Raw genomic sequence first — 15097 nt, forward strand, 5'->3', positions numbered from 1 at the left:
AACTTCAATAAAAGTCCACTGTATTTCTATTAGTACAGGTTTACTGTAGGGTGAACCCGACAGCCTCCTTTTTAAAACCCTCTTTAAAAACAGGTAGCATAAGGTTTCTGCTGACCTGAAAGCCTTCTTCTGTGCATCACTTCCAAACTGGTTTCATTTGGTTACTAGGAGCTTGCCTTACATGACTTCAGAGCTAAGCCCTGCCAACCCTATCCTATACGATTGGCCTTACGAGTCACAGAACAGATGAGTTGGCAGGTGAATGGGCTTAGCACCAGTGTGTACTTAATGTATTCTCAGATGTAAAATCAGCCTATTGTGAAATATAGCTATACATACCTGCTTTAGTACAGCTAAAGACACCTGGATTTTATCTTCTCTTTCCAGCTTCTCTTGTAATATAGCATCTTGGACATGACCTGAGCCACAAAAGACAAGAGTAAAACAATTTGAATGTAATATAAAATGTACATACAAGTTACTGGGTGACGGTGGTCATAGTCATACATGCTTTGGCATTTAACCCTCCCTACATCGGTGGTCATGGCAAAAAAAGTAAACTCCCACATTCCCCTTCCCTAATAGTAATCATGGCAGTAAAAGTTAATACCCAAAAAAAGTTACCACCTACCCCTTCCTGCGTTGGAGGTCATGGCAGTGAAAGTTGACCCCCCCTTCCTGCACTGGTGGTCAGATGGCAGTGAAAATTGACCCCCCCCTTCTTCTTCCTGCATTGGAGGTCATGGCAGTGAAATGCAATCTCCATTGCTGGTGATGGCATTTAATCCCCCACTAGTGATCACTTACCTATCACATAGCTCCAACGCTGCTCTTTCTTTCCACAGGTTGGGACTTAACTTGTACTGGGGGTGGACATAACTCTGTCTTACAGTCTCTCTTTCAGTGGCGGGTGATAGAACATGGATGCATTCCAGCGCCCAGCTCCCCACTGACACTTTGCTATCTATATGGTGCCCAGTAGCCCACAGGCCCCACATAGATGTGTTAACTAGGGTCAGCAGGCTGTGTGTTGCACACCAGTAATCTAGACTAAGGACATACTATCATTGTTGTTTCTTTTGTGTCTTACAGCAAGTATTTTAAATGGATTTCTTTGTGTGCAATTTTCACATAATTACAGAGAGAAACAATAGGAATATCATTTAAACCTCTTATATCAAATCATCTCATTTACCTAATATGTAATTAACCTTGCGGTAGCTGATGCTTATTGTTGAAACTTTCTACCAGCAAATCAATTCTTACATATTAATGAAGATACAGGAGCAAGACAGGATAGCAAATATACAGTAATTTAATTTTTAAATACAGCTTAAGTCAAGTTGCTACATAATTAGATCTTTATTGGCTGTGAGGTCACCACTTCTGGATTTAAAGCTGAACTTAAGACTTCAGGTAGATATAAAAGATACAATTAATCCAGCTCTGTATTCCTTAACCACTTCAGCCTCGGACCAATAAATACCTTAAGGACCAGAGGTCGTTTTGCAATTTCGCACTGCGCTGCTTTAACTGGTAATTGCGCGGTCATGCAATATTGCACCCAAACGAAATTTGCGTCCTTTTCTTCCCACAAATAGAGCTTTCTTTTGATGGTATTTGATTGCCTCTGCGATTTTTTTTTTTTGCGATATAAATGGAAAAAGAGCGAAAATTTTGAAAAAAAAAGATATTTTCTTTTTTTTGTTATAAGAAAAATCGAATAAACTAAATTTTAGTCATACATTGAGGGCAAAATTTATTCAGCCACATGTCTTTAGTAAAAAAAATGTCAATAAGCGAATATTTTTTGGTTTGCGCAAAAGTTATAGCGTCTACAAACTAGAGTACATTTTCTGGAATTTACACAGCTTTTAATTTATGACTGCCGATCTCATTTCTTGAGGTGCTAAAATGGCAGGGCAGTACAAATCCCCCCCAAATGACCCCATTTTGGAAAGTAGACACCCCAAGGAAATTGCTGATGGGTATGTTGAGCCCATTGAATATTTATTTTTTTTGTCCTAAGGGATTGAATAATGACAAAAAAAAAAAAAAAAAATTTTTTTTACAAAAAGTTGTCACTAAATGATATATTGCTCACACATGCCATGGCTATATGTGGAATTGCACCCCAAAATACATTCTGCTGCTTCTCCCGAGTACGGGGATACCACATGTGTGGGACTTTTTGGGAGTCTAGTCGCGCACGGCACCCCGAAAACCAATCACCACCTTCAGGATTTCTAAGGGTGCAAATTTTTGATTTAACTCCTCACTACCTATCACAGTTTCGAAGGCCATAAAATGCCAAAATAGCACAAAACCCCCCCAAATGACCCCATTTTGGAAAGTAGACACCCCAAGCTATTTACTGAGAGGCATGTTGAGTCCATGGAATATTTTATATTTTGCCAAAAGTTGCGGGAATATTACAAACTTTTTTTTTTTTGCACAAAGTTGTCACTAAATGATATATTGCTCACACATGCTATGGGCAGAAGTCAAATTACACCCCAAAATAAATTCTGCTGCTTCTCCCGAGTACGGGGATACCACATGTGGGGGACTTTTTGGGAGCCTAGCCACGTACGGGACCCCGAAAACCAAGCACTGCCTTCCGGATTTGAATATAAAATGCTATAAAAAACAAACTAACCAGAGTCACCCGTAACACTTATACGGTGATCAGTGGTGAAAGGGTTAACTAGGGGCAATCAGGTGGTTCAAATTTTTATTAGGTAGTATATGGGGGTCCCTGGCGCTATATAAAAACCTGACGGGGAACCTAAATAACTAACTGGCTAACCAGCGTCACCAGTGACACTTATACTGTGATCGCTGGTGAAAGGGTTAACTAGCAGCAATCAGGGGGTTAAAACCATTATTGGGTAGTATATCGGGGTACCTAGCGCTATAAAAACCTGGCGGTGAACCTAAAAAAATTACTAGCTACCTAGCGACACTAATGCAGCGTTCAGAAAAATTATCGCTTAGTGACACTGGCAAAAGGGGGTGAAAGGGTTAACTAGCGGAAATCAGGGGGTTAAAACCATTATTGGGTAGTATATCGGGGTACCTAGCGCTATAAAAACCTGGCGGTGAACCTAAAAAAATAACTAGCTACCTAGCGACTGTAGCGACACTAATGCAGCGATCAGAAAAACGATCGCTTAGTGACACTGGCAAAAGGGGGTGAAAGGGTTAACTAGCGGCAATCAGGGGGTTAAAAACATTATTGGGTAGTATATCGGGGTACCTAGCGATATAAAAACCTGGCGGTGAACCTAAAAAAATAACTAGCTACCTAGCGACACATGCAGCGATCAGAAAAATGATCGCTTAGTGACACTGGCAAAAGGGGGTGAAAGGGTTAACTCTAGGGGCAATCAGGGGGTTAAATCTTTATTGGGGGGTGATAGGGGGCTACCCTGGACCTAACACTAACTGTCCTGACAGTTTTTACTGTCACAACTGACACTGAATGCATTGATCAGTAAAGAAATGATCAATGCAATCAGTGACACTGTGACTGAGGGGGGGAGGGGGGGCGGGGGGGGATCGGGGGGCGATCGGGGGGGGGGATCGGGGGGGGGGGTTTGTGTGCCTGTGTGTACCTACATGTCAGTGTAGTGTTGGTGCACACTTACTTTTACTGTTCTCCTCGTAGTCCGGTCAAAAAGACCGCCCGAGGAGAATGACATCACTTCCTCCTTCCTGTGTAAACAATACACAGGGGAGGAAGCTTCTCATTGGCCAGGAGCGATCCAGAGGGGGTGGCCGAAAACCAACGGCCATCCCCTCATCACGGAGCGCTCCTGGACCGAATCGGACCGCCGTAACCAGCGGGAGGGGGTCCGATCGGACCCCCCACCCGCTGGAAGGCAATCACGTAGATGTACGTGATTATGCCTGCCTGTGCCATTGTGCTGACGTACAATGGCAATACGGCGGTCCTCAAGTGGTTAATGTAAAATTTTTACAAAAGTCCACTGTACAACAAGAGCTCAGATTGAGAAAGAGAGAAGCAGCACAAGGAGACAGAAAAGTTGTACTGCAGTGCTCACATGCTAACATGGAGCATGACAGTAGGGGGGTGAGATGAGTTCATTATTCTGCTGCTTTTCCCTTCACTGTCCAGTCAAAGGCTGCAGCAAAATAAAATCAGATCTCCAGTCCTACCAGACAGGGCTTTGCTAACACAAACAAACATGTTCTGTTAAAACACATAAGGGTTGGAATGTGTCAGATTTTTATTAATGTCTTTTTCCTACTTTCCTAGGGTCCTGCAGGTGACAGATTGACAACTTTAGACTTCAGATGATCTCTGGCACTCCATCAAATGTGTCAGTCTCACACAAAGGAAGCTGAAACTATAAATCTAACCAAAAATAAAGTAGTCCTACACAACTGTAATAATTATTGACCAAATAGTTATATTCCTGTGACTGGCACTTTCAGGCATGTATAGGTTTGTGGATACATATTGGGCTCCTGCACTTTATCTTATTTTGGAGCTCTATTTTGAATAGAATGTGTCAGACTTGCATCCTCAGCTGGATTGTTTTTGCTGCCTGGGTGCCGACTGGGGTAATATTAATTGACTTCCTATTTTAGTGTCCAAGTGGGGACATTTTCCATCAGGGGGCACAGATTAGGTTGTCAGATCCAGTCTTGTCAAAAAAACAACCATCAACTGGTGCAAGAATTTTTAGATGAGTTATATATAGAGTAAAATCCTTATCAATTTGCAGAACTAGCCCTGTTGAAACTTTACTTTTTGATGTGGCAAAATACATGGAAAGCCACATAGATGCATCTAACATAGAGATCAATGGAACTGCATAATAAAAACTTGGAACATTTACATGTATTTTAATAGAGAAGATACCCATCAACTTAGAAAACGCATGCAAGAATATATGAAAAATTGCATGAGTTACAAAACACTAATGTAAACAAATTGAAAACTGCAAATGTGTGAATTTTCAGGCACCAAAAAGACTTGAACTTCACATTGCCTTATTCGAAAAGTAGGGTAGAGGTCAGCCCCAAATAAACACAGAAAATAATTGTACCAACATCCCTAAATTACAAGAGCAAATAGATAGAAAGAATGGGACTTTAAAGGTACAACATATGAAAAGTGACACACATTATAATATAAAAATATACACAAATATTTATTAACCACTTGCTTACTGGGCACTTAAACACCCTTCCTGACCAGACCAATTTTCAGCTTTTGGTGCTCTCACACTTTTTTTTTTTTTTTTTATTTATTTTTATTGAAAGTTTTTCAACACATTAATAACATACAAACATACAAACAAACATAACCTCCCCCCCCGCCCTTCCCAACCATTCCCTCCCCCCGCCCGAGAAAACTCCCTCCCGTGCAGCCCTCCATTCTCCTTCTGAGGCTCAGTCTGTGATCATCGACAGCATCACACAGATAAACACATAGTTTGTACCGTTACTGAGTATTTAACTACCCAAGATGGGGATGCAAACCAACCCAAAGGGGTAGCCCATCTCGCCCCTCACCCGACACACCAGGAGTACACCACCCACCTAGCGATCAATTCACAGTGTCTGCGGCATCAAGCCAACACCTCCACACCCTCTCAAATTTGTTAGGACACCCTCTGCTGAGATAAGTGGCTTTATAGAACGGTAAAGCTTTATTAATTAAACCTTTCCAATAAGAAACTGTAGGAGGTTCAGGTTTCTTCCAACATAGCAGGATAGATTTGCGGGCATAAAACAACGCCAGAGAAATCAGAGTCCTCTGCGCCTTTCGAGGTGCCAACTCCTCCACCAATCCGAGCAAACATACCGCAACTGTGACTGGAATCGGCACCGAAAGGACAGATTGCATAACCTGTGTCACTCCCCTCCAGAACTCCTCAATCCGCGGGCACCGCCAAAACACATGGTCAAAATCAGCCCGGTCAGCTGTGCAACGCCAACATCCCCCCGTCCCTGTACCGTAAATTCTAGCCAGTCTGGCAGGGGTGTAGTATACTCTATGTAGGATTTTAAACTGGATAAGTCTGTCTCTAGCCGATACTAGGGTCTGGAACGGGTATCCCCACATGTCGTCCCAATCCTCCCCTCCAAAGTCAGTTACCAAGGCACTCCAAACTTCTCTACATTGTTGGATAGGTTTCGGCCTGTCCGAGAACAACATTTTGTACACAACGAACAGAGGCTTTTTCAGGTCCTCTGTCCGCAGCACAATTTCCAGAGGTGACACTCCCAACTGCAAAGTCCCAGGACCGAACTGAGAGAGAAAAGCGTGCCGCAACTGTAGGTACCGAAAAAAATACCAATTGGGAAGATCATGTTGCACCTTAAGCTGATCAAACGTCAAAAGCTGCCCCCCTCCCACCACATGCTTAAGCTGTTTAACACCTACCCTGGCCCATATCACCGGATCCGGTATGTCCCCAAAATGGGACAATTTAGGATTGAACCATAGAGGAGTGTCAGGAGACCAACTCCCTTGGTGCTCTCACACTTTGAATGACAATTACTCAGTCATGCAACACTGTACCCATATGAATTTTGTGTCCTTTTTTCCCCACAAATAGAGCTTTCTTTTGGTGGTATTTGATCACCTCTGGGGTTTTTATTTTTTGCGCTATAAATGAAAAAAGACCGAAAATTTTGAAAACAAAACGCATATTTCTTTGTTTCTGTGACAGAATTATGCAAATTATTAATTTTTCTTCATAAATTTTGGCCACAATTTATACTGCTACATGTCTTTGGTAAAAATAACCCAAATTAGTGGATATTATTTGGTCTTTGTGAAAGTTAGAGAGTCTACAAGCTGTGGTGCGAATCGCACAAAATTGATCACATCTGATGTACTGGTGGCCTATCTCGCTTCTTGTGACCCGAACAAGTCAGAAAAGTACAAATACCCCCCAAATGACCCCTTTTTGGAAAGTAGACATTCCAAGGTATTTAGTAAGAGGCATAGTGAGCTTTTTGAGGTTGTCATTTTTTTTCCACAATTCTTTGCAAAATTAAGATTTTTCATTTTTTTTATTTTTCTCCACAAAATTGTCATTGTAATAGGTTATTTCTCTCACATGGCATGTGTATACCACAAATGACACCCCCAAAAAAATTCTGCTACTCCTCCTGAGTATTACAATACCACATGTGTGTGACTTTTTCACAGCCTGGCCACATAGAGAGGCCCAACATGCAGGAAGTGCCATCACGTGTTCTAGGATCTAACTTGTTGACTACTTATTACACTTTTGAAATACCAGGACAATGACACGTGACACTGATGACAGATGGCACTGATACGTGGCAATGATGACACTTATACGTGGCACTGATGACACGTGGCACTGATGACAGATGGCACTAATATGTGGCACTGATGACAGATGACACTAATATGTGGCACTGATGACACGTGGCACTAATACGTGGCACTGATGACACGTGGCACTAATACGTGGCACTGATGACACGTGGCACTAATACGTGGCACTGATGACACGTGGCTCTAATACGTGGCACTGATGACACGTGGCACTAATACGTGCCACCGATGACAGATGGCACTAATACGTGGCACCGATAACGCGTGACACTGATGACAGATGGCACTGATAAGTGGCATTGATGACACATGACACTGACAACAGATGGCACGTGACACTGACAGGTGGCACTGATGACAAATGGCACTGATGACAGATGGCACTAATACGTGGCACTGATGACAGATGGCACTATGTGGCACTAATGACACGTGGCACTGATGACAGATGCCACTTATACGTGGCACTGATGACAGATGGCACTGGGGACAAATGGCACTGACAACAGGTGGCACTGACAACAGATAGCACTGGGGGCAGGTGGCACTGGGGTGGGGTGGATTGCACTGGGGTGGATTGCACTGGGGCGGATGGCACTGGGGCAGGATGGCACTGGGGCAGGATGGCACTTTTTTTTTTTTTTCTCTGTGCACTGACGGCTGCTGCAGCCGTTCATCTCTCCCCTCTCACACGCTGTCTGTGTGAGGAGGGAGAGCGGTGCTGAGAGATGATCTCATATGTTTACATATGAGATCATCTCCCATTGGACACGCCGATCACGCTGTAAACGGCCGCTGTGATTGGCCGTTTACAGCGATCTGTGTTAGCCTGTCCCCGGGGGACACAGCGAACACAGAACTTCCTCGACGCGCCCCCACGGTGGCGCGCATTGCAGAAGTAAACAACAGGCCGTCCAGGGACGGCCAATTGCAGGAAAGCGCCTGCTCTAAGGCCGTAAATCGGCTATAGGGCGAGCGCGAGGTGGTTAAGAAAGACAGTATAAAAATAAAGGATACAGTTACAATTGTGGTCAAAGGTATACACACACATTGCCTCTCAATGACAAATGACAGCACTATAATCACATACAAAAGATTCCCACATCCAGAAATTTCAACATGTTTCACCGGAAAGGCTTCATCGGGAAAAGAGGGACGAGGATGTTAGATTAATAAGTATAAAAGCACATAATATGCTCAACCTTAGGTGTATAAAGAAAAGACAAAAAAAAAATAGTATATCATATTTCCAGAAATTCACAAGATAAAATTTGCACAAGCATGGCCCAAACATACCCACAGAAATTTCTGGACGTAGGGATCTTTTGTATGTGATTACAGTGCTGTTGTTTGTCATTGAGAGGCAATGTGTGTATACCTTTGACCACGATTGTAACTGTATCCCTTACTTTTTGTACTGTCTTTCTTAATAAATATTTGTATATTTTTATATTATAATGTATGTCGCTTTTCATATTTTGTACCTGTAAAGTCCCATTCTTTCTATCCATTTGCTCTTAACATTACCTTAAATAAAATCAATATGCTTTATTATACAATGTATAACATCATAGAAAATTGTTCATAACCACTTAATTGTCAGTAAATATAGTGCATAGCCATTCATATTTACAGGTGTCTCCATGAGTTCCTAGAAAAGTAGTGGCTTCAACATGTTTCACTGATAGCTTTATCAGGAAGGCACACATGGCAGAGACACACATGAGCCTGTGGGGATTTTCGGACACAGGCCTAAAAAGCAGATCAGGCATTGCCTCCTCAAGCAGCATAGTAGTAGACAATTGGGAAATCGTTTTTTTCTATCCTTCACCTAGCAGACAACCCAATGCCCTGACCCACAACCTCACACTGATGCCTTCCTAACACTGCAACTGTTATTCCAGAGAGGAATGTGAAGTGTCAGAAAATAAATAGCCAGTAAAAATTGATGGATGATTTTGGAATGGAAGAGCAGGCAACATGCTCAAGAGACCAGAATAGACTTTTGCTGAGATGCACTATTCAGCTGCTAGACAGAATAACCACCCCAATACATGTTTTTTTTTATTTTTTATCAAACATAACAGATGTCAAAATTTCTTGTGTTCATCCTGCAAGTAAAAGATTTTACATCTTCTGATAGCTGATTCAGAGGAACTGGAGGTGTAATCTGATCTGACCTTTTGTAACATAGCAAAAGCTGTTAAATAATAAAAAAAAGAAAAAATGTTTTGCTCAAAATAATAAATAAGGGATAAGGGTATACTAACTTAGTTTTTAAATTACCACTATACAATTTATTCTATTACGTTAATTCTATTAATTAATTCTATTTAAGCTTACTTAAGGGAGCAGCAAAAACCTGACAGGATGGAAGAAAATTACACTTGGTGTGAATAACCTGTGAAATTCTAATGGCATTTCGATCGGGCATTCCAATCCTAGGTGTTGATTTGAATGTACCCCTTAAAGCGGAAATGAACTCCTATTTTGCACTTATATCTATGTAATCTATAAAAAGGGTTTACCTGTAGGTACAATGAATATCTCCCAAACTTGCAGTGTTTAGGAGATATTCACACTGGATGCAGCCAGTGACGTCACTGGCAAATGCACTCTGAAGGCCTGGTATACCATGTCGGACATTCAGAGCTCCGTGCCAGAGCCAAGGGCTTCCGCAAGCATGCAATAGAGTAACGAACCCAGATGGAAGACCAGGTGAAGATGGAAGCCCTGTTAGTGGTGACAGCGCACCGCTGGATGGCTTTGTTCTAAGATAAGTATTTTATAATGTGCTAGTAATGTGCATACTAGCATATTATGCCCATTTGCTTGCAGAGAATTTTTTTACATTTTTTTTACATGATGCGGTTTACTACAGCTTTAACCCTCTTGTGGACACTTCTTCTGGAGAATCCTCTATTCCTGGTTAGGCACTACATTAAATTAGAAAGGAACTTTGGTCTCTTTTTTTAAAAAGTTAACAGTCAGCAACTACAAATACTGTAGCTGATGATTTTAAACAAAAAGACATCTAGCATTCCAGGAGTTCAGCATGTCTTCATCCATGCCAGTTATTTTCGCCAGGCTTTGGTTCCTCAATGCCACCATCTTGGATGTGGGAGTTGACTTTCCGATTGTTTCATATCCGACTCCCCGATGCTCATGCACAAGATTGCACTGTGCTTTCACACTGGTCCCACAGCTTCTTTGGACGTTTGACATGTCCCAGGGGGTTGAGGGCCAGCAGGGGGGCAGGCCAAGCTTTAGTAATTTTCAACTGGGTATGAATTTCAAAAGTGGGAGAGGGTACCTCTCAGAAAAAGATACATGCTCTCAGAGAAAAAATAAAGACCAACCAATATCATTAAAGTAGGAGGAGGAGGAGCGCAACATTCAATTCACGTGAAATTCCACTTTAAGCTCCAACTTTCAACTCTGACTACATGACACATGGCGTGCCTTAAATCCTTACATGAAAGATTATACTTAATTCTCCCTTCCACACAATAAATACTCCAGAATAGATTATCTATTCTATCACAACCAGACCTGACCTATCTTAAGTCTGCCACTATCAAACCAATGATTATTTTGGACCTTTACCCAATCACCATGACTTCCCTTTTCCCAGAGACAGAATACAGATCCAAGATATGGAAACTTTAATCTTCATTGTTGAGAGATCCAACCAGTCTCAAAGTCTTTACGCACAACGCTATCCCCGATGCTTCAGTGATAACACAAGGAGAGGCACTTAAATGTGTCATACATGGCCAATTCATTGCAATGTTGACTAAACTGAAAAAAGAAAAGCAAGCCTGGGTCAAAGACTTGACTTCAGTGATCCATAATCTAGAGACCGTTCAAAATCAATCTTCTAGAGGAAGTGGGGAAACAGATCAGAATGTAGTTTATCCTTAGTCATTCCGCTTACTCAAAAAATACAATTCAAAATAGTGACAACTTACACAGCCATCCACAACTCTGCCCCCAGCTACAACACTAATGTTGTCTCAAACATACCAACCAAATTGTATTCTTCATTTCTCACAAGAACTCCTGCTCTCTAGCTTTCTTATCTTCTCCTATTCACCTCCAAGACTACTCCAGAGCATCTCCCATCCCCAATCTATCCAACCAGATCCTACTCTGTCCACTTTTAGGCTATCTCTTTAGAGAAGCCTATCATGCTTCCATCGAACTACTGTTCTTTTATTTTCTCCATCAGCTCACCCCCCTCATTTATTTCCCTTTCTGTCACTTGACCCTCCCTTTTAGACTGTAAGCTTTAACAAACTTCCTCATATTGTATTGAATTGTATTATAACTGTACTGTATGCCCTCACGTTGTAAATCACTGAGCAAACTGTTGGCGCTATATAAATTCTGTAATATAATAATAATACTTGACCCTATATAGGGCAACAGCAATTAAAAAAGGCAGTGGTTGCTGAACTAGAAAATCCAATTAATTCCATGGATGCTGAGAAGGCTTTTGAGAAGGGTGCCTGGGATTGGGATTATATAGCAGCTGCACCTGCCTCATTATGGCTTAGAGAAATAATGTGTACTAGAATACAAGAATTATAGTCCAACCCACAGGCCAGGGTGAAAGTGAATGACCATCTGTCGATTGCCTTCAAAATCAGCCATTGATCAAGACAGGGATGTCCCCTATCCCCAATTATCTTTATACTGAACCTTAAACCCTTTCTCCACCACATTCAGTTCAATCCTAAATCTTAAAATGTTTTATAATTAAAGATAAATATAAAATAGAGGCTTTCACTGATGATATGCACCTTTTTCTGTCAGAACCCTTTACTAAAATAATTGGAAATCTTAGTAAACTCTCAAATTTAATAATTAACCTATACAAAATCATTATGTGCTGAAGGTTGCCCCCCACCCGCCAGATCATTTAGGAAGTGCCAGCAAGAGTCCCCATTTACATGGCGTATGGGGGCAATCACTTACGCAGGCATACAACTACTGACAACTCTATCAAAACTCTATCCTGGTAACTTCCAATCAATGTTTAGGAACCTACAACAGGATATTAAAAACTGGGAAAAGACATGCTTGTCATGGTTTGGGAGAGCAGCAATTTTGAAGATAAATGCTTAACCATAATAAGCTTAATATGTCATGCATCAAATTCCAATAAAACTACCTCTAGTGTTTTTCACTTGTATAAAAAAAAAAAAAAAAGACTCTCCAGCACATTTGGAAGAGTGCTATTCCCAGAGTTAGTCTTGCTCATTTGACCACAACATGATTTCCACCTGGAATGTACTTTGCCAAAAGATTGCTGGCTCCAAGTGAAACTCGTAGCAGCTGATATCTACAGTATATAGTTAATTCAAGGTGGTATATAACCCCCTCTTTACGCCACATAATCTTTACAACGATCTTAAATCAATGTTGGAAATGCAAAAAAAGAGGAAGACTTTCACATATGATGGCAGTGCCCTGTACTACAGCTATTCTGGGAGAGAGTTCTTTACATTATTACAAAAGTTTCTAGCTATTCCCTAGATGTTTCTTGTGTACATTTACTATTGCATCATTTCTCAGTATTGGGCAACCTATAACCTAAATCCTTAGCCATGTGCATGGTCAATGCAACACAAATGTGTATTCTATTCCTTCTTCACGCTACCTAAGTGTATTATTGTTGTCTCCCTGTTAGAAAGAGTTTCCCTCATTTCATGTCTTGATGACCATCTCCTGCTAGAAAAAGGAAGGGAGGGAAAATCTTAAAAACTTAAATTTTTTCAGTTTAAGCTATAAGTATGAAAACATGGCATGTATTCCTGCTATCTGTTGTGCGTTCCTTACGACCTGGTTATTGTTTGTCTCTGCCTGATGAGAAGTGTCAATGGCAATAGTGTAGGAAGATCCAATAATCAGCAATAATAACATTTATGTCTCCTTGGCCAGCTAGGAGGTGTATTGCCAGTGGTGCATGCTGAAGGACACAAATATTTTGGGTGACTCTTTTTGGAAGCTCCCTTTGGGTGGCGATGTTTTCTATCCTTGCAGGCCTGCTGTCTAGGGAGGCCACACATGTGTTCGCAAGACAAAGCCTGAGTCTTGGGGCCAGACTCACGCTGTCTTACTAGAGGTAGCTTTTCTAGTGGGAGTGGAGCTGATCCTGGGAATAAACACCACAGAGGAACTTTGGCTGTAGGAGGTTTCAGTAAAGATGTAATTCGTCTAAGACCTCGCAGGGAGATTGGGGTCATGTACAGGGAGTCTAATGCTGCGTCTTCTCTACAGTCGAGTGCTCAAGAATCACGGGGTGCCAGTCTGCTAGATCCTTTTTACCTGTGGGGACCAAGTTGAATTCTGCAGTGTGCTGTGTGCTTTGGGGTGTCCTGTGCCCTAATCCTCTATCCATGAAGTTTATAGTGGCAAATAAACTCTTCAAGCATCTCAAGCATGGATACTCATTTGCCCACAACCCAACTATAAGTCAAGGACTCAACCCTAAAGGAAATGTCAGCCCACCTGATCTCTGGGGATATCTAACCACCTTCAAGGAGTAAAAGGGTGCTACATACATATAGTCAAATTACAGCTTACATTGTTAAATGTTCCTTAGAACAGCTCAAAATGACAACAATTTTTTCTTTTTTTTTTAAAGTAAGTTCAAAAAGAAGATTCACCTGAGAAGCTGAACATTTCTATTAATACATGTAGATTGTGCATTTCCATAGCAACCAATGCATTCCTGCATCATACATCTTCAGGTACAGAAGTAGCTGAGCAAAAGGCACGCAGTATTTTATACACAAAGAAAGTAAACATTCATAAGATATACCTTACGGCACAAATCTCTTCCTAACATACAATTAGGACAAACAGTATCGGCACATTGGTCCATCTGTATAGCTACGGCCTACTGACTCGCAAAGCGGATAAAAAATATGGCCCAGGGTCATAAAGTGCAGTCATGTGAGCAGCAATATTTCTCTATAGGAACAATTAGCAGTGCAAGTCTGTGTAGGACGGCAGCTAAGCTTGGAACTTCACAAAGTACAATTTATTTCTGTACTCTGACATTTTCCAGATGATTTGAAAAGAAACGTACATTATGGCCTAGATCTGGAAGCAAAGTGTTTTTTTTGTTTTTTTTTAATGTAATATTCCAAATAAATATAAATGCTAGTATTACAGGAAATCGATATAATACATGTTAGTATCAAAGCAAAAGATTACTTAAACATTCTATCTTACCAAAAATATCCAATTGTGTTCAAAAATAGGGATGGGCGAACGGTTCGGCCCAAGCATAAGTTCGGGCCGAACTTTGGATGTTTGGTGAACACTGAACAATATGTGGTGTTTGAGGCAAATTCAAAAGAACTCGAAAAATCAAAAGTGCTAATTTTAAAGGCTTATATGCAAGTTATTGTCATAAAAAGTGTTTTAGAACTGAGTCCTACCCCAGGGGACATGTATCAATGCAAAAAATATTTTTAAAAACGGAAGTTTTTCGGGAGCAGTGATTTTTTTAATGCTTAAAGTTAAACAATAAAAATTAAATATTCCTTTAAATATCATGCCTGGGGGGTGTCTATAGTATGCCTGTAAACTGGCACATTTTTCCCCGTGTTTAGAACATTACCACAGCCAAATTACATTTCTAAAGGAAAAATTGTCATTTAAAACTGATTGCGGCTGTAATGAATTGTTGGGTCTCACCAATATAGGTAAAACACACTGAAAAAAGTGCAT

The 15097-nt window shown here is 41.1% G+C and overlaps 1 protein-coding gene across 5 annotated transcripts in view; it reads right to left on the bottom strand.

The window, feature by feature from the left end:
* TBC1D5 (TBC1 domain family member 5) overlaps positions 1-15097 on the bottom strand; it is an 802157-nt gene that overhangs the window by 36962 nt on the left and 750098 nt on the right. For all 5 annotated transcript variants that reach the window (XM_077491382.1, XM_077491385.1, XM_077491384.1 and 2 more), the window contains one exon: positions 340-419. In XM_077491382.1, coding sequence (XP_077347508.1) covers positions 340-419 — 80 coding nt within the window. The remainder of the gene's footprint in view (positions 1-339; positions 420-15097) is intronic.

The sequence above is a fragment of the Lithobates pipiens genome, unplaced genomic scaffold (assembly GCF_037356315.1).
Source record: "Lithobates pipiens isolate NorthernLeopardFrog02 unplaced genomic scaffold, aLitPip1_a1.2 Scaffold_19, whole genome shotgun sequence".
In the NCBI taxonomy this organism is placed as follows: Eukaryota; Metazoa; Chordata; class Amphibia; order Anura; family Ranidae; genus Lithobates; species Lithobates pipiens.